General features: G+C 51.8%; 2 protein-coding genes across 2 annotated transcripts in view; both read right to left on the bottom strand.

The window, feature by feature from the left end:
- TIMP2 (TIMP metallopeptidase inhibitor 2) overlaps positions 1-20,164 on the bottom strand; it is a 50,962-nt gene that overhangs the window by 24,496 nt on the left and 6,302 nt on the right. The gene's annotated exons all lie outside the window — the stretch shown is intronic.
- Positions 1,363-12,397, bottom strand: CEP295NL (CEP295 N-terminal like). The gene is given in 3 exon segments (XM_059047478.2): positions 1,363-4,884; positions 4,886-5,169; positions 12,037-12,397. Coding segments are annotated over 3 exon segments (2,049 nt in total). The 3' UTR covers positions 1,363-3,480.

The following is a 20,164-nucleotide window of genomic DNA, read 5'->3' as shown; positions in this document are numbered from 1 at the left end:
ATTTCTGAGATTCTGGATGTTCTCATACACACTACAACCTCGCACCTGGCCGGGCAGGGGAGGGGACGGGCATAAGGACCCTCAGAGCAGCACACATGGAACGCAGGGTCACGTCCAAACCGAGGGTGCCCACTGGCCCCTCCAGGGCTGGAGCAGTCCCTCTTCTGTCCCTGCTTCCAAAGTGTCCTGGTCCTGGTCGCAGGTCACTGCTGGCCCGCACCTGCCTGCGGACAGCGGACCTCGCGGCAGGCACCACCGGTGCCGTCTTCCGCCTGTGGATCCCTCGGGCAAACGGAGGGCCTGTCCGCCAGCAGGCCAGCCACGGACGCCTTCCCTAGCGGCTGCCGTCTGGGGAGGACTCACTGGCTGGGCTGCAAGGAAGTGACCTGACAACACAGAGTAAAACAGGAACAGGGTAGCTGCCCCCAAAAGTGGGGGGATGAATCACAAAACCAGGGGCAAGTTCTAGAAGATGCAGTTTTAGAGAGGAAGAGCCCATGAGGCAGGGAGGGAGGGAGGGAGGACACGTGGGGAAGGACCCTTTAGGAGGAGCCACCGTGTCGGGGTCCCCACTGCCCCGCAGCAGTACTGGGCGGAACCCTTCCGGGCGGCGCTGTCCCAGGGCCCCGGGCACCATGGTCCAGTCATGTCAAAGTGACCGACAGGGAGTGAAAGCAGCGTCTTCTGGGATCCCAGCCCACCCCCTGGATACCAATGAGAGATGGAAGTTACCGGTGACACCTCCATCGGGAGTCACTGGAGAGTCAGCTCTTCTTGCGGGCAGTGGGCGGGGCTCGTCCTGGAGGGCTGTTTCATGACCCACGTCACTGACGTGGGCAAGGGGGTACCCTGGCCCGCCCGCCTTCAGCCTTCTGCAGGACAGGTGGGGAAAGGCAGGGCGTCTCATCCAGCTGCCAGGGGACAACGTGGGAGTGACCGTCCAGGCAGAGTTGAGTCAGCCTCCACCATGGCTCGCTGCCCATCCCCCACACCTACTTTTAGCTCAAGTGTGGCCAAGAAGGGACAATCCCTCACCTAGAACACACGGGCCACAAACATGCCCTTTGAAAGTGGAAACAAAAATAACGCGCTTAAAGGCAGGCTTGCCCCTTCATTAGACTGCGGCTTCCAGCCCGAGTCACGAGGATCTCATTACTCAGTGTTTGGGTCCCATCGTGGCCACGGCTTTAAACCCAGTGATCCCACGGCACCCCCTCCACCCTCAGACCGAGGTGATCCCATGGCGACAGATGGGAATTCCAGCTGAGCACCCACTAAAGGCCAGCGCCCACCTAAAATGGAAAAGCCACAGACAACAGAGACTCACATGAGGGAGACGTGAGATGGTAGAAGGCTCCTCACTCAAGCTATTGATTTTAAAACAAAACTGAAAAACAAAAAGCACCTTGTGGGATGCCATTACTGCTCCATACAAATGGTCGCATTCAGGGGTTGTGGGCTGGATGCTCAGAGACACATATCCGGTCAGTCACCTCCCCTCTCTGAGTATCCCTCTATCACCATCTGTCATCGTGGTCACTTGTTACCTATATCCTCCACTAGAACACGTCCTGTGTGTGTGTTGTTCACTGTCCAGCTCCGGTTAAGTGGGGCAGTGTCTGTCACTCAGTACTTGCAAAGGAAAAACAGTGTAATATCAGGTCAACATTTTCCAGGGACAAAAAAAAAAGGTGAAAATGGGAAGGAAAGGAGGGATGGGACCTTTCCCACGCCTACATCTCAGCTGTGGTGTTCAAACATTCCCAAAGCACTTTCTGATGCCAGGCCTTCTGATCCAAATGTTTTAGGGATGTAGTTCACTTTTGGGGAACTGGCACAGAACAGAAGCAGCTATGGAAAGAAGGCTCAGAGGGTCACATGCTATGACGCTGTGGCAAAAATGACACCTACGGGTGACACGAATGAACGAACTATGCTGGGTCCAAAAACGCTTCCAAAAGACCACACGTGGTATAATATCCTTTTTCTAGGGTTCAAGCAGAAGCAAAACTAAACAATACAGGTTGTGTTCGGGTTGTAGCGAAGTGCAGGGACAACTCCCAAGTTCAGCGGGTGTACGATATGGCTAAGGAGGAACAGCGTAGAGAAGAGGGAAGTAGCGCACAGATAAAGCTGGTTTTCGGCAAATATTCCAGATTTTGGGTTTGGGTGGTGGGCTCACAGTTGTTCATTATATCGTCTATATATGGATGGGCTGGGATCGCGGCAGACTCTCCCTTCACTCCGTTGGTCACTTTGACACGGCTGGGCTATGACGTCAAACATACATAAGATGAAAAAGGCCATTGATGGCCCAATGATGCCAACATATGAATGAAGAGGATTTATCCCACCCAGTGCATCTGAGGTCCTTGGGAGGGAGGGAGGGAGGGAGGGAGGAAACATCTCCTTTGTATGCTAAGTCCAGGGGTCAGTTAGCTCTGGCCCAAGGGCCAAAGCCTGCCTACTACCTATTTTTGTAAATAAAGTCTTATTGGAACTCGGGTCACACCCATTCATTTATGCGTTGTCTGTGGCTGTCTTCCAGCTGCAAAGGCAGGCGTAGAGTAGTTGCCAGAGATGGTATGGCCAGCAAAGCCTAAAATGTTTACTATCGGCTCTCTGCAGAAAAGGTTTGTCCACCCCCATTCCAACCCCTCAGTATGCAACAGGCAGATAAAACCCCACCCAGTGTAGGTTCTCCATGACTGCCAAGGCTTCTGGGTCAGAGGTAAAGCTGGAGGGTAGGGAACCTACCAGACACCCTGGTTCTCCCATCACTGCCAGCCCCAGAAGGAGTCTATAGGGCTGAGTTGCTGGGAACCATTTCCCCTTTCTTTCCCTCTTTCCTCTTTCTTCCACACCCTTCTTTCCCTCCCTCTCCCCCTCCTTTCTCCCTCCCTCCTGCTTTCTAATATTAAAGTTATAAGAATGTTACTGATGTCCTATTAAATGATGTTGGTTTGAAAGACTAAAAGATTTTTGTTAAATCTCTCCATTAACGTCTCAGCCACTGGCTAAGCAACAAATGATGTATCTTTTGAAACTATGCCTGTCTGACCTTGGATGCCCCTCAAAGTCCAATGTTTATTTCGCCAAAACATCTGAAGCACTTAAATGTACCTGGTGTTTCCATCTGTGCAGTGGCATGTGAAAACAGCCTCAGCTCCAGGACACACCTTTGTGCTACAATGGCCAGACCCTCCTACCGCGCCCCACGCGTTCGTGCTAAGGAGTCTTCCTGAATTGGACTTAGTTTTAAAGGCAAGATTGGCAGTAAGTACGATTCCTGCAGAGGAATTCGCTCCAAAGGATGGAAGGATGACTGATGGCCCATTTTAAAGAGGCTTACAGGTCTCTGAGCAGATGACGCAAATACAATCGCACAGACTTGGGTGCCAGTTCCGGCAGAACGCTCAGTTATCAGTGATGTATTTACCAGGGGCAGGAGTCTTGCTTTTAACATATTGTCTGAAACTCTCACAAGCGTTTCCTGGCTTCTTCAAGGAACTGCTTGTGCAACTTGTTTTGCTCTAGAATTTGCTGTTGAAGGTCACGGATCATCTGACTGTGCCTGTCATCATCGACGATGCTGGCGGAGGGGGAAGTGGGGCTGCGGTCATACCGTCCTTTCTTCTCCTGGTCTAGAGGGGAGACAGGCTTCCGATGAGCCAGAGAAGCTTGCCTCTGTGCCCTCCTCCCATCTTCCAGCTCCGTCTGGAGGTCGGCCTCCAAGCTCATCTTGGGGTGTCTGATTTGCTTGAATGAGTCCAGCTGCTTTGGTCTACTCTGCTCCACCTGCATTTTCTGCTTCTGCCTTGATGCCGTCAAGCCACCTCTGTCTGCCTGTTCTTGCGGGTGAAGCTGAAGGGAGCTCTGTGCCAGCGCGTCCGGTAGGGGAGGCTCCTGTCTGGATTTGGGGCTGCACGAGATCAGGTTCTCTTCATTGACAGATGTCCCTGCCTCGGGATACCACGGTTTACTGTCACTCTTAACCATGCACTTGGCCATCCTATGGGAGTTTTGGTTCTTGAGCTTGCTTGGTAACTTTCTCAAGCTGGTTCTGGATGGCGTCAGGTGGACGTCCACCCCCGCTGGACTCGCGGGCTCCCCCACGGGCACCATGTCCATCTCTGCTTCTCTTGCATTCCTCTTTCTCTGGCTCTCCCTTCTCCACGCCTGCGTCTCCTCAAAGCCCTGTTCTTCACTGGGGCTCTGATCCATCCCGGGCTTGAGATCCAGGTGCAAGTTCAGGTGTTTTTTCAGCTTCCGGCTGGTATCAAACAACTCTTCAGAGGCAAACTCTAGCTCTCCCTGCCACCTGCTCTTGTCACAGAGCTTTGCCAGCAGTGAGGCCCCCCTTCTGCAGGTCAAGCCGACTGGCCACAGCTGTTCCAGGTCGTCGGCTTTGCCCTCGGGGCTCTGATCCAAACAGTGGTTTTTCGGGCCTTGAAGACAAGCCGTTCGCTTCACCAGCTGCCTCCTGCCATCCTGGGCTGTTTCTGTCTCCTGTTCCTCCAGGCATTTGACCTCCCCTACAGCAGCCAAGAGCTTTCCCAAGTCTGTCCCTCTGCTTAGCCCAGGGTCAACGGGACGGTGGCCCCCGCCGGTCTTCGTTGAAGGCACGTGTTTTCCCTTACTCCTCTCTCGTGGGCTCAGGGGACGAGGACTCAGGCCTGTGGCTCTGGAGGCTCCCTGCCTCTCCTGGTCCACCGCTCTCCTCCGGGACGTGGTGCACCAGGACTGCTGTCGGACCAGCTCTTCTGTGTCCTTCTCTTGCCGCATGGCCACTGCGTGCTTCCCCTGGGCCCTGGGCGACCTGGCTGCTCCTTGCTGGGTCGAGCCCTCTGAGTCAGCTTCATGGTCCTCAGCCAGTCTGCCCGCCACCGCCTCCCCAAAGCAGAGGTACTAAGTACAGCCTCTCCAGGCCTCGGACTCGCTGGTCTGGGGCCTCCTGATGCTCTGCCTTCAGCTCCTCGGCCAAGCGCTGGGGCAAGCTCTTCCACTGCTGGAGGTCCTGTCTTCTCTGCAGGGGCAGGGCTCCTTTCTCTCGGACGTGTAGCAATTTGTGCTTCTGCCTCAAAAGCAAGCCTTCGTCGTTGGGATTGGGGCTCCGCCAAGGGGCCCTCTCCGCGTTTCCTTCCGTGTCGGGGGCCTTTGCAGACACGGCTTCGGAGAGAAGGTGGTGCGAACCAAGAGCGGCGGTTCAAGGGCACCAGGGCCGAGGAGCCACAGGTGCTACGGCCATTTCACGGCAAGCCCACAGGGCAGGAAGCTGCACAGCCCTGCCGGGAGCGTTCCGAGAACAGTGAGGCCCTGGAGACAAGGCACACGGGGCTCTGAGTGCGGGACAAGCTGGGGGACGTGTCCCTCCAGATCACTCTCCTGACACCCGCCCACGAGGGTCTGTTCTCCGGTTCCCGATCTCTGTCTCACACGCCTTTAATGAGACCCAGCAGGGCAGCTGTTCTCAGTGGGGTGTGGTTTTGCTTCCCAGGAGGACATGTGGCCATGTCTGGAGACAGTTTTGGTTGTCACAACTGGAAGGAGGGGGGGTGCTACACCCCCCCTCCCTCCAGTGGATGAAGGCAGAGATGCTGCAAAACGTCTTGAGATGCACAGGACGGCCCCACGACAAACAGGGACCAGGCTCCAGACGTCAACAGTGCCGGGGTTAAGACTCCACCTTAGGAGACAAGTTAGGGTTCAGGTGGGGGTGATGCAAATGTCTGGCCATCTGGAGAGAACTACTTACAGAGGAAGCGGTGATGGAGGAGGAGCCTGCCAGGAAAGGGGTGTGTGTGTGTGTGTGTGTGTGTGTGTGTGTGTGTGTGTGTGTGTGTGTGTGTGTGTGTGTGTGTGTACTTGGTGGAACCAAGTACAAATGTCAATGTGCTGACGTGCATGTTTGTACTAGAATTCAGTGCAAACCAGAGAGGAGGTTAAGCTAGTGGTATTTCTTTTTTCACATCTCTGGCATCAGTCAGGGACACGTGCTCCAGCAGGCCTTCCTAAAGAAGGTGCATTCACACCAAAAAAGAGTATCACTTGCAGCTGATGTCAAAAACGGCCAGATGTGTGGGCTATGGGAGCTGCTTCCTAGGCACTGCAATCTGTACGGAGCACCCCTCAACTGCGTGGGTAGCCCTTCCCTTCTTCTATTTTAGGATGTGTGGAGCCAGGCTGAGTAATTTTAGACCAAAGTAATGCTGGTCATCAGAAACACCACTGCATCAACGGAACAACTAATGTTTTAACTGTGTGGGCTGCCCTCCGCTTATCTTTTTTACAGTAACCGTTGAGGTAAGGAGTTATTAGCACCCCTGGTTCAGGGGTGGGGAAACTGAGGCAGGGAGCAATTAAGAAACTTGACCCAAATCACACAGCTGGCAGGTAGCAGCTGCTACTCGGGTAGACCATCTTGTCTTTGACCAATGGTCACATAGCCGCTGGCTCTTGGTAACTATGATGATGCAGTTATACATGTGGAAATGCGGTTAATATCATATTCTACCAGTCTGCCAACCACCATGATAAGCAAGAGGAGAAAGAGAAAGCTGGGGCATTAAAAACAATGGTTGAGATTCTCAACAAAAGTGCCACAGCAATTCAATGGGGGAAAGAGTCATTTTTGTGTGCGTTTTCAACAAATGTTCCTGGGACGGTTGGATAGCCACATGCAAAAAAGATTAATTTACACCCTTATCTCATCATATACAAAATTATATACCATATACAGAAATTAAAGTGATCACAGACCTTAAGGTAAGGTCTAAAGCTACAGACGCTTGGAAGGAAACAACTGTATCTTCATGACTTCAGGTTAGGCAAAGATTCTTAGATACAACACCAAAAGCACAAGCAATACAAGAAATTGATAAGTGTGGCATCATCAGTATTAAAAACCTCTGCACTTCAAAGGACATCGTTAATAAGTGAAAACACAAGACAAGGACTGGAAGGAAATACCTGCAAATCACATATCCAACAAAAGACTTGCATCAGTTTGTATTAACAGCTCTTACAATAATAAGAAGACAAACAATCCAATTTAAAAATGGGCAGGGACTTCCCTGGTGGCACAGTGGTTAAGAATCCGTCTGCCAATGCAGGGGACACTGGTTCGAGCCCTGGTCTGGGAAGATCTCACAAGCCGCGGAGCAACAAAGCCCACGTGCCACAACTACTGAGCCCTCATGCCACATTTACTGAAGCCCGTGCACCTAGAGCCCGTGTTCCACAGCAAGAGAAGCCACCGCAGTGAGAAGCCCGCGCACCACAATGAAGAGTAGCCCCCGTTCAACACAATCTAGAAAAAGCCCGCGCACAGCAACGAAGACCCAATGCAGACAAAACTAAATAAATAAATTTATAAAAATAGGCAAAAGGTTGAAATAAACACATCACCAAAGAAGATTTATGTATGGCTAATAAACCCCATAAAAAGATGTTCAACACCAACACTCATCAGGGAAATGCAAAATGAAGATACCACTTCACACCCACTAGAATGGCTACAATGAAAAAGACAGGCAACGACAAGACTTGGTGAGGATGTGGGGACATCGGAACCCTCACATGCTGCTGGTGGGGATGCAGAATGGTGCAGCCGCTCTGGGAAACAGTTTGGCAGTTTTATAAGATGGTAAATGTAGATCTACCATATGACCCAGCAATTGTACTCCTAAGTATACACCCAAGAGAAATGAAAGCATCTCCCCACACCAAGAAATAGAAGTGCAGGAACTGAGTAACTGTCCCAGCTCACAGGGAGGAGCTGGGTTTGAATCTGGGTCCCAAATGTCAGAGATTGAGCTTTTCCCACCCCTGGGAATGGCCACAGGGGTGTCCAAACAGGTGAGGAGAGGGAGAGAGCTGTGAATGTCTCTTCGTCTGTAGAGAATGGGGAAAATTGCACCCCGAGATCCAAGGTCTGTGTTTGGGCCTGCAGCCACCGGCTCACGCCCCGTGTTAACTGGTGACAATGAGCAAAACCTGCACGAGCCCCTCCCACTCTGGAGGGTCCCCACCCACTCGGCCACCCATTATACCCTGAGCCAGGCCCTCTGGGGTGGGCACCCCAATGCTGCCCAGGTGGTTTTCCTGGAGACACGCAAATGGATGAAAACCTGAAACATCTGGATGGTGATCTTAGGGATAAAGCCCAGAAATTAGACTCAGCTTCCTCATTCAGGAACTGAAAACCCCGTACCAACTGGCAGATGCACCCTTGCTCTCTGCCCGTGTCCCCAGCTGCCCCGTGCCCTCACCTCCAAGCCCTTCCTTGCTCAGACTTGAGACCAGTGTTCTGAGTGTCCAGGTTCTCTCTCGGGCCCTCTGATCTTGCCCCCCTGAAGCGGGACGGGCTGGCCTGTGCTGGCTGCCTTCAAGCCCTCGGGAAGCCGCAGTCCTGTCCTTACAGAAGCTCCACTCAGAGCGGCAGATGGGAAGGACACTGGGCCCATTCTCCTCTCACCCTCTGCATCCCCGGTGCGTGGAGCCAGCCCGCGGCGGTCACCTGGGTAGTGGTTCAGATGACGCTTCAGCCGAGGCAGACCCCCTCCCAGGCCACCAGGAAGGGCCAGGCCCGCAGCAGCCCTCCTGCCTTCTGACCTCTCAATGGAGACTCCAGGGTACCCCAGGCCGATAAGGAAGAAAGGTGACCACGAAGGAGGCTGGGTGGCGCCCAAACCAGGGGCTCCAATGCCAGGTGGACCGGACTCCAGTCGAAGGGTCTCACCTGAGCCTCCTAACCAGGCTCCCTTGTCACCACCCCGGTTCCACCCCACCTGACTCCTCCTCCCCAGCACTATGGCTACAGCCACTGTTCTAACTCGGCCACCTGAGCATCTGCAACGGGCCCTGTGCTGTGGGCATCAGCAAGTCTCCAAGCATAGCCTCACGGTCACCTGCCTCACGGGTTGCCTGAACTGCTAGTTAAGATGCAGATTTGGGGGCCCGCCCCACCCCAGACGATCCCACCTCTGCCTCAGTGGGGAGGGGCCCAGAAATGCGCTCAGTTAACCATCTCACCAAAGTCAGTTGGCCAGTCCCTGGCCTACAGGCTTGGGAACATTCCAGCAGCTCAGGATCTGGCCCCCTCCACCCCAGCCAGGCGTCCCAAATGCCCCTGACCCAGGCCCAACACCTTCACTGCGTTCGTGCCCGTCCTCCTTCCTCAAACAGAGCCCCCCTCATCCTACCCTCCCACTTCTCCCCAGCCCCGTTCTGGTTCTTCCTCCCTGACAAGGCGGCCCCTGATTTCCGCAGCAACAGGAAAATGCTCCTGGTTTTCTCCGGGGCCCACAGATTCAACGGCCCGGGGACACGGTTTAGCACATTTTCTTTGAAACATTTAAAAATAGCTATAAAAGGGCTCCCAATTAGCTGGCATGGCCAGAGAGAACATTTCCATATAAGTAAAGCTTACTCTTTCATGTGTAAAGTTAAACATTTCTCTGTCTCCTGAGAGCACACAGAATAGATATAATTTGACCTTGTTAGAACTCTGGATTATCTTTAGGACTATAATATAGAGAATCCCTCAAGGGCTTTTAAGATATATAGGACCCCCACTAAAAAAACCATGTGTGTATATATATATGATAGAGTTCCTCTAAACTAAATGACCCCAGGATATAATTTGGAGTTTTTAAGTGTACTTCTTATAGCTTCCTCCGTAGTTGTAACTTTCTGTCTGTGTCTGACAGCACCCAGCACCCTATCCCCCTTTTCTCATACGGCTTCTAAACTGCTATGGACTGGGACCCACACAAAGCAGTGTCTTAAAAGTGTGTCTAAAGCAAGAAAAGTAGAGGCTGGGGCCCTGGTGGGCTTTCCGTGAGTCAAGTACATGAGCGTCTGAATCCATGGCCATCAGCTCTGGATGTGATGTCCCCGGCACTCAATCACCCACAAGGAGATGGAAAACCAGCCGTGCTTCTGGAATGCAAGCCTTCAGCTCAAATTTTTCACAGGCTTGAACCCCTGGCCAAATCTAACAAGGCCAAGCATACTGGGAAAACATCTACAACTCACACGTGGGTCCCCACATCCGACCCTGCAAGTGCCAAGTGGGAGAATGTAGCTCTGAAGGAGCAAAGCTGGAGACGAGAGGGTCTGAGCTGGCTGTGAGCTCAGAGTCGGCAGAGACAGTGGTCACCAAAAGAGCCAATGTGATCGTTACCTGTGTTGCTAGAAACGCCTAAAACAAGCAGGTTAATGGTCCAGCCCAGCCCCTGCGCAGGTCAGACCTCACCTGGACATTGCCGGCCGCAGCGTGAAAGAGGCACTTGGAGGAGCACCCACCCTGTTCCCACCCCACGGGACGCGTGAAGATCAAACGGGATGGCCTGCAAGTTCTAAAATCAAAATATAACTATCGAAATTTTTAGGAGGACTTCCCTGATGGTCCAGGGGTTAAGACTCCACGCTTCCAATCCCTGGTCGGGGAACTAAGATCCCACATGCCACGCGGTGAGGCAAAAAAAAAAAAAAAAAAAAAAGAAAAGAAATATTAGGAATTCACCTAATGAGAAATATACACTAAATGAGAACTACACTTTTACTAGATAAGGAGAAAATCTGAGTAAGGGAGAGGTATGTCTTCCCAGATATGGTTCAGAAAGGCAGAGAGTGGTTAAGGATGGGAAGAAGGGCCTCAGAGTTCAGGAGGAGAATGAAAACACAAAAACAGGTCATAGGAAGGAAAGTCCTAAGGAACCAAGAATGTTTGGTGGGAGGCTTGCAGGTGGTAGAAAAGTCTAGAACAGTGTACTCTGGTGGTTCAGAGTATTGACTGTGTGACCTAGCACCGGTTTCTTAACTCTGGGTGCCTCAGTCTCTGTTCATCTGTAAAACGGGGCTAATAACAGCAACACCCATCACCTACACAGATGCCAGTGCTCATCACCATCAGAAACACCCACAAGCTTGGCAAGCTGCTTGGGGAAGAGGGTGGTACTTACTGTGCGTGCCTCCAGATGCCTGGACCAGACCACCAAGAACACATTACAGGGGGGCAGAAATTGGCCTAGGTGGAAAGAAGCACTTTCTACAGGATTGTCTTGAAATCGCTGGGCTGACTTGATAGGTAGTGAGACACCCATCACTGGAGGCATCCAAGCCAAGCCCAGATAAAACAAACATCAGAAACATTTTAAACTCCATTTCTCTGAGTTCTAGCCGCTACAAATACACTTTGTGACACCCAGTGTGCTGCCCAGAGCTTCCACTTTTGCTCACTTCCTGACTCTCCCTCAGTTAAGTTCCAGAGTAGTGGTTCATAAAACCAGCTGGGTGTTGGACCAGCTGCATCAGAATCACCTGGTGGGGAGGTGATCATGGTAGACTATGAGTCCTGGCCAGGCCCTACCGCAGGTTTTTCCACCCGAATCCTGGGGTGGGGTTTGCGAATCTGTATGTTAAACCATCTCCCTGACGCACACTCAGGATAAGGACAGTTCTAGAAGGCCGAGATGGCCGGGCAGCCAGCCTCTAGGAGAACAAGCCCTTGTCATCTTGTCTCCCTTACCTCCCCGACCAGCTTCATTCAGACAGACATGAGGCACAGGCTCTTCCAAATTCACAGGAGACACCAGGCTAGCTGGTGGGCTGCTTATGGCTGATCCAACTGGCGCCTTACTAAATGTCTTGACGATGTCACCTGCTTTCCCTCCAACCTTACTACTGCAGCTACCCCACCTAGGTCAGGAGTCCCCAGTGCCAACAACTGTTCTTGTTGTATGATGACCTCCCCCCTCAAACCACCACATTCACCCCCAACCCCATCCCACCAGCTTCTACTGTCCATCCTCCCCGATCCAACTGTATATGCAGAGCCCCGTGGTGCAAGGACTTTCAAATTAGCCTTTTGGACATGTGGCCTGGACACCCTTATTGGCCCACTTCACAAGGCGCCCTCACCAAACCACCGGGCACAGAAAGAACTCCACCCTCACAATGGATAAGGGGGTGGGGACACAACAAGAACCTCGGCCCTGGGTGCCCTGCATGGGGTATCTGGGGCCCACTGACCAAAGCTGGCTGGAATCGCAGCTCCCCATCTCCACCAGCAGTCCAGCATCCGCCCCAGCTGGTGAACTCTGGCGGCCGCTGCCACGGGAACGACAGAGCTGCTGTACGCTGACATCAGAGCGGGGGTGAAGTCAAGGACAGTGACGAGCCAGCCAGAGGGCGAGCACCTGTCAGCACACCTGTTGTGGGTCCACCGATCACAAAGATTTGGCTCAAACAGCTGGGGTTTCAAGCAGAGGGATGGCCACCCCGGGGGCACCGTGAAGATGCCTGACGTGCGCGTGCTTTCGGCGTTTAAAGATGGTCCGGCAGGGAGAAAATCCTTCCTGTCCCAGCCTGGCAGCACGGTGACGTTCCTCATCGGGGTGTCACTCTTCTGAGCTGTTGCACCTCAAGGTCAGGGCTTCCCGACAACGCTGGCCACCCCTCCCCTCCTTCCCACAGGGAGGGCGTCTGGTCCCACGCAGGTTGGGGACATTTGCCCCTCCAGGATCCACTGTTGAGCTGAGCCGACTGGAGGTGGGGGGAAGGAATGCTGGCCTGGGGCCCCCATGTCACCCACCCACCCAAAATAAGAAATAGGACGTGCCTGACCTCGTTTCTAGGGCTAAGGGCACCCTCCACAAATTTGACAATTGAGAAATTTAGTTTGGGGAACATGATATTGGCCCCGAGATGTCAAAGCAACCGATCTCAGGGTTTGGTTTCTTGCGAAAGTCAACAGCAGGGGCTTGGAACCTTGGAGGCAGAGCTGATCCAGGGATGAAAGCATTTGTGTGGGGCTGGAAGGGCCCTGGGGAGGTCATGTGGTCCCCGACCCGGCGTAGGGTAGGAAGTCTGCCCCTGAACTTCTCAACCACAGCTTCCCACCCACTTTGGGGGCCCTTCTTCTTGGCCCTATAGACACAAGGTCTTATGTCCATTTCTCCTTCCCCAGAGCATACCCAGCCCCCAATCCCTTAGCCTCTTCTCAGCAAGGTCATGTACACCCACCTTCAGCATGGGACAAGTTTGGGGCGGGGCTTGGGGAAAGTGAAGATAACATGGTGGCCAAAAACTTCAGCTTGTGGGGTCTTTGACGCATTCTGGAATAGCCACCACTGCTGTGCTCTCCAGGTTGTTCCTGCATTGAAGATATTTCTCCCAAGCCCGGGCTCTCCAGACACCATCTTAGTGATTCCTAGGATGCAGCTCCCATCCTCTGGATGAACCTGCTCCGCTCAGTGGTCTCTGCTCCATGGGGCACATCAATGAACTAGGACCAACCCAGCTTTAATAGTGCGGGCCCAACCTGCTGCCGAGCAGTCAGACCCATACTTCAGCAAACTCTGACTTTAAAAATGACACATATCATTCAAGTTCAACAGAAAAAAATTAGAAAACACACACTTGCAAAAGAAAGTCTAATTTCCCCTCCTTTATCTGAACGTTTTACATTTCAGTAAAAAATTCTACAACCTTTGGTCCCACAGAGCATCCGAGGCTGTGATTTATTTGGCCACTGCCCTGCTGCTGTATCTAAGTGTTTCTAACGCTGAGATAAACAAGATGGAGGTGAGCATCCTTGTCACGAGATGCCAGCACACGTACTTCATTATTTCCCGCAAAAAAATTCCTAGCTTTAGAGTTGCTTGACCAAAGGGGAGACTCTTTCTTTTTTCTTTTCTTTTTTTTTTAAATGAACGTGTAGTTGATTTACCATGTTGTGTTAGTTTCTGGTGTACAGAAAAGAGATTCAATTATACATACATCTATTCTTTTTTGTATGCGTTGCCATTATGGCTTATTACAGGATATTGAATATAGTTCCCTGTGCTCTACAGTAAGACCTTGTTGTTTATACGGTTTATAAATAGTGGTGTGTATCTGCTAATCCCAAACTCCTAATTTATCCCTCCCCCCTGCTCCCACCAGCTTTCCCCTTTGGGAACCATGTTTGTTTTCTATGTCTGTGAGTCTCTTCTGTTTTGTAAATAAGTTCATTATATTATTTTCTTAGATTCCACATATAAGTGATATATGACATTTGTCTTTCTCTATATGACTTACTTCACTTAGTATGATAATCTCTAGGTCCATCCATGTTGCTGCAAATGGCATTATTTTACTCTTTTTTATGGCTGAGTAATATCCCATTGTATAAATATACCACATCTTTTTTATCCATTCATCTATCAAGGGACATTTGGGTTGTTTCCATGTCTTGGTTATTGTAAATAGCGCTGCTATGAACATTGGGGTGCATGCATCTTTACGAATTAGTTTTCTCCAGATACACGCCCAGGAGTGGGATGGCTGGATCATACGGTAAGTCTTACTTCTAGTTTAAGGAACCTCCATATTGTTGTCCATAGTGGCTGCACCAATTTACATTCAAGGGGAGACTTAAAGTCCTTGATCAGCATTGTCAAAATGCCCTTCTGAGCTTCTAAATCGCTCAGGTTAGGACCAAACACACCTACTTAAGAGTCAGCCCTTCCAAGGACAACAAGCCTCTCGGCCACACAGAACAGAGCAACAGAAAGGCCAACGTTGTGACGTCTGATCTATTTCCAGAGACTTCAGCCAGGATCCAGCTCCTCAGACTCTTGGTGCCGCCCTTGGCTGCGCGACCCTGGGTAAATCATGGGCTGCTCTCCATCCAGACAGGGGAGGACACCTGCCTGACCTACCACCTACCTCATGAGTCCTTGTGAAATGGCAGAGATGAAGTCCTTTTGCACTGAAAATCCCTAGACAGTCGATGTTTTTTTATCGAAGAGACTTATGATTGGTGACTATTTGCCAGTGGTTCCCCCCCACCCCGCAGAACCGATGCACAAGAAACAAACACCACCTTAGATTTTTTCTTTTTTTTTTTTTTTTGCTGTACGCAGGCCTCTCACTGTTGTGGCCTCTCCCGTTGCGGAGCACAGGCTCCGGATGCGCAGGCTCAGCGGCCACGGCTCACGGGCCCAGCCGCTCCGCGGCACGTGGGATCCTCCCGCACCGGGGCACGAACCCGCGTCCCCTGCATCGGCAGGCGGACTCTCAACCACTGCGCCACCAGGGAAGCCCGCCACCTTAGATTTATTCCTTTGTTCCCTGCCCTGGATCCAACAGGGCCAAGGGGCCAAGATGTCACTACCAAGAATTCGGGACTGACAGAGCTCATCACGGCTCTGCTCCAACACCATTCCTCCTGGGATACCTGGTTTCTGCCTGGGCATAGCTGGGCCGGGTCACTTCTCCCAGGGCCTTCTGAGACTTGAAGATTAAATGCTGGAGGGCTGCAGAGAAAAGCCCCCAGGAGAGAACTGTGCCTGCCCCCAAAATCGCCCTGTCACAGGGTCAACAGTCCTTCTGAAAAGGGATATTCCCCTAGGAGCACAACAATCCTCACGAAGCTGAAGCCCACGAGTGACCTCCGGCCTTTTCTCCCCGCTACACGGAGTGCTGTCTGTTGACAGCACCCTGGATTCCAGAGGCTGGGGCTCCCAGGGTCACCAAGAGCTCAGACTTCATCGCGGGCCTGCAAACGTTCTAGACTTCCGGCCCAATAAGGTCATCCCCGCGCATGTCCACATCTAACGCGTTCCTGGCAACCTTCCCACCCCGTCCTCGTTCTCCACACCCTCGCATGTCATGGCACCCAGGTGAGGACAAGGTGGCCTGGGGCGGGTCAACCAACTCTGCACAGTGAATTTTCTACTACCTGGAATGACCAGGGAGTGGTGTGGTGACACAGAGAAGGCAGAGCAGAGGACCATCAGAGGTACAGTTTCCATACGGTGCTGGGAGCCGGCGTGAGCGCGTCTCCCTCACATCATGTGGCCTGTGCTGAAAACCCATCCACCGGCCCTGAACTCTTGATCTGGACCAAAGAAAGGGCAGCAGAAGTGAGCTGGGCCACAGAGAGAGAGGCCAGGCCGAGTTTTACACACTGAAGGAAGAAAAGAGAAAGCAGAGGGGGCCAGGAATGTCAGAGGAGGTTTATTTCCCTTTTGCACACACACATGACTTTCTTCTTGAGGAGCTCTGGGGACAGAGGCCACAAGCTTTCACAGAAGCATCCTCCAGGGTCTCAGAATTCTAGATGGAGTGGGTGGGGCTGACATCTATTGAGTCCCTCCCATGCTCTGGCACACTTCACTCATTCATTGGAAATTCACTCAGCATCTGCTACGGCCCGGCCCCGAGGAGCGTAATTCTGCTTTCACAGAAGAAACCGAGGCTCACAGAGGAACAGGGTCAGGACTCTGAACCAGCTCTAACAGACTCCAAAGGCCCAGGCTTCTTCTCCCAATGCCTTCCACTTCGTCTTTTTTCCTCTAAAATGTCGGTCCATTTCCTCATTCTGTCCTTGGTTAAGAATCAGCTGTTGAAGTGCCTCCTAACTAGGGCCTTTGACTGTCATCAGAGGGGCCTCGGCCAACTCGGTGAGGATGCCCTGACCCTAAGGGGTCTCCCGGAAAGCCCAACCAAGACCTCCAGACCACAGATCAGAAATGGCCACATGAAGACTCATCCCAAGCCAGGCTCTGTCCCCAGGAACTCTCCACCCCGGAACGTTCCACTACAGAGGGGTCAGGGCCTTTAAACTCATCCCTCCCTCTCTTAGGCCCACAGGTTCAAGATTTGCTGCTTGTTCGGGGTCAGTTCAGAGAATGATATCCACAAGCATCATTTCTTCTGGAAAGCAGGGTGAGGGCCACCAGGTGAGAGGTGAGCCAGCCCCAGGAAGCTCACACCCAGGGGTGGGGCAATGTTTTCATAAAGGGCCAGATGGTACAATAACTAAAGCTCGGTCACTACTACTCAACGCTGCCTTGTAGCTCAAAAGCAGCTGCAGACTTTGTTATTAGGAATGGGCGTGGCCGCATCCCAGTAAAACTGTATTTACCACCATAGGCAGTCGGGGGCAGGGGTGCAGTTTGCCAGGCCCTGAAAGGCCAGCAGAGTTTTAGGAGGCCGACTGCATCCTGTGCATCCTGTCGTAGGGCATGGCCTTGCTGGGGCAGCACCAGGTGGAAACACACCGCCTGAGTCTCACCTCGGAAACCTCAAGGTGTGCTCAGCTCAGGGGTCCTCGGGATGCTGCAAAATCAGATAGTGGTGATGGCTGCACAGCTCTGTGACTGCACGAAAAACCACTGAATTGTACATTTTAAATGGGTGAACGGTATGTGAATTATACCTCAATAAAGCGTAAGTCTCTGAGGTAGGAAAACAGTAACAGTCTTCTTAAGAAGCAATAAACCCTTCCCTAATCTGCTTCTTGGAGGAGGAAGGCAAAAATGGGCAGCCCTGGAGGCGCTCCCCCTCCCTCTGGGCTCAGGGCTCTCACCCTCTCGCCCGCAGCCTTCTCCTCTGCCTCCCCCGTCCTGAAGAAACCTCCGCCCCTGTCTCCCCGCTGCCTTTTAACTTTAAAATAATTATACAACTCACACACGTTAATCACAGAAAATTTAGAACATACAGATAAGCAAAACAAAATAAAAATCACCCTTGATCTCACCCACTGCCTAGAATTTTGACAGTCACCCTTCCAGACTTTTCTGTACATGCACAATAATAATAATAATAATAAAAAGGATAGAGATACATACAGAAGCAATAAAACTTCTGTATGCCAGGGAATTTTCACCATAAAAACCAGTGACAGTAGTTATCTAAGGGAAAGGAGGGGGTTGGGACCGGGAGGGATTAACTGAGGTTTCAGGGTGGCAATGACTTGTCTCTTAATTTGAGTATTTGCTTGATCACTTTTTGTTACAATGTACCGTTACGCATTGTGCACTTAAAAATTATATTATACACTACCAAATGTAAATTAGATAGCTAGTGGGAAGCAGCCGCATAGCACAGGGAGATCAGCTTGGTGCTTTGTGACCACCTAGAGGGGTGGGATAGGGAGGGTGGGAGAGAGGGTGACTCAAGAGGGAAGAGATATGGGAACATATGTATATGTATAACTGATTCACTTTGTTGTAAAGGAAAAACTAACACACTATTGTAAAACAGTTATACTCCAATAAAGATGTTTAAAAAACAAAACAAAGAAAGAAAGACATATAAATGAAAAGCCAAATATTTGAGAATTCAATACAATTTAAAAAAAATTATATTAGACAGTGTTTGAAATGTGAAAGCATACTGACTGTAACTGGGCTTTTAAATTTTTTTTTTTTTTTTTTTTTGGGCTTTTAAATTTAATGCACTCTGAACATTTTTCTAGGTCAAAAACATGAATCTATAATACTGTTTAAAATGACTGCTTAATACTCTGCTGTCAGGATAGAGCTTAATTTAATTTGGCTCATCTCCAATTGACGAGCAAATCTCACGAACAAGGTCAGCTTCCAGGAGTTTCCATCCTTCATGCTCCCCAGAGACCACCCCCTCCAAGCCAAGGTGGTCCAGAATCACCACATTCAGTCTCCTCGCTGTTAAGCCTCCTTTCATTTTAAAACCCTCTGTCGGGCTTCCCTGGTGGCGCAGTGGTTGAGAGTCCGCCTGCCGATGTGGGGGACACGGGTTCGTGCCCCGGTCCGGGAAGATCCCACGTGCCGCGGAGCGGCTGGGCCCGTGAGCCGTGGCCACTGAGCCTGCGCATCCGGAGCCTGTGCTCCGCAGCGGGAGAGGCTGCAGCAGTGAGAGGCCTACGCACCGCAAAAAAAAAAAAATAAAAAAAATAAATAAAAACCTCTGTCTTCTTACTCTGCTATTTGATAGTCATGTGACCCAAGCAAGTTAATCAGCCCATGCCTCAGTCTGATCATCTGTAAAATGGGGATAATTGTCAATCAGACACGTTAACACGAGGAACGTGTGGAACACAAGTCTAAGCACTTAGCATGGATGATGACAGCTGCTGTTACTGTTATTCGTCACAGCCACTTTTCCTTCACAGAACTACCACGGTTTCCCTCCTAGTTCCCTGGCCACCCTCTTGGAGGCACCAGAGCCCAGCTGGTGTGTCTCTGCGCCCCCCTACCTGTGTGATAACCATGGCCAGACCTCAGGGCTGGGTGAGGACTACACGTCCAGCACAGCATCTGGCACAGAAAGAGCCAGTCCCCCAGCCCCAACCCCAAGAGCCTCCATGGGCACCGTCCTAGGCACTGCACCTCTGCCCTTTCTTGTGATCTTTGCCCACAACCTTAAAAGGTAGGTAAATTATTATCTCCTCTTTGGTGATGGAGAAACCGAGGCAGAGGCCACCTGCCCAAGATCTCTCCCCTGGACTGAGTCATGGGGCTGCAGAGCAGCCGCCCTAACCATGCTGCCCCAAACCTCTGTGTCCCCACTTCTCACCGCCTCTGCTCTCACTCCCTTTTCCCTTCGAGACCCAGCACATACTTCCAAAATCTGCTGTAGCTACTACAGTCGGAGACCCCACTGTCTCTGTCTCTTGGCAGAACTCAGCAGGGAACCCCACTGACCACCTGAACACGTTAGGGTATGCCTGGCCCTGAGGTCAAACCCCAGAGGAAGCCCCCGTCCCAGCCCATCAACCCCCTGCCTGCCTTCCATTTCCTGAGTCCCTCCCCACTGCAGGTGCCTGCTCCGCTCACCTGGGTGACTGACTACAAGCCCTTAACCTTGCTCTCCTGCCTGCAGCTTCCTTCCCCTCCCCCCCAATATCTAACAGCTCTCGGGGAGGTGGGGGGATGACAAAGACCCCCACCTGGTTCCCACTGCCGGGGCTCCAGGCTCTGCTGCTGCGCCCAGGCGCAAGGCTGCCCACCCTTTGGTTTCAAAGCCCCTTCCCACCATGTCTCTCACCCCTCCCAACAGGCCATAAAAAAGTCTTTTACAGGCAGTGATTAACCTTTTAGGGGTCACATACCCCTTTGAGAACCTGGTAGAAGCCACGGCCCCTGTCCACAGAAAAACATGGACACACACACACACAGCTTTGCTTACAGTTTCAGGGCTGAAGACCGACCCCCACCAGGCCCATCTCTGAACAGACATCCATGCCCCCCAGGTTAGGACCCTTCTTTATAGAGATTACATCTCAATTTTATTTTTACAGCAAACACTAGCCCAGTCCACCTTGCTGGGGTCTCCAGTAGCTTAACCTAGGAAGCTAATTGGACGAGGCTGACCCCAATTTTGTCAGCTACGAAATGGGATTCCCCTG

This window comes from Kogia breviceps, chromosome 19, assembly GCF_026419965.1.
Source record: "Kogia breviceps isolate mKogBre1 chromosome 19, mKogBre1 haplotype 1, whole genome shotgun sequence".
NCBI classification, from domain to species: Eukaryota; Metazoa; Chordata; class Mammalia; order Artiodactyla; family Physeteridae; genus Kogia; species Kogia breviceps.
Note: the sequence above shows the minus strand (reverse complement) of the source record. Positions and strands in the feature narration are given on the sequence as shown.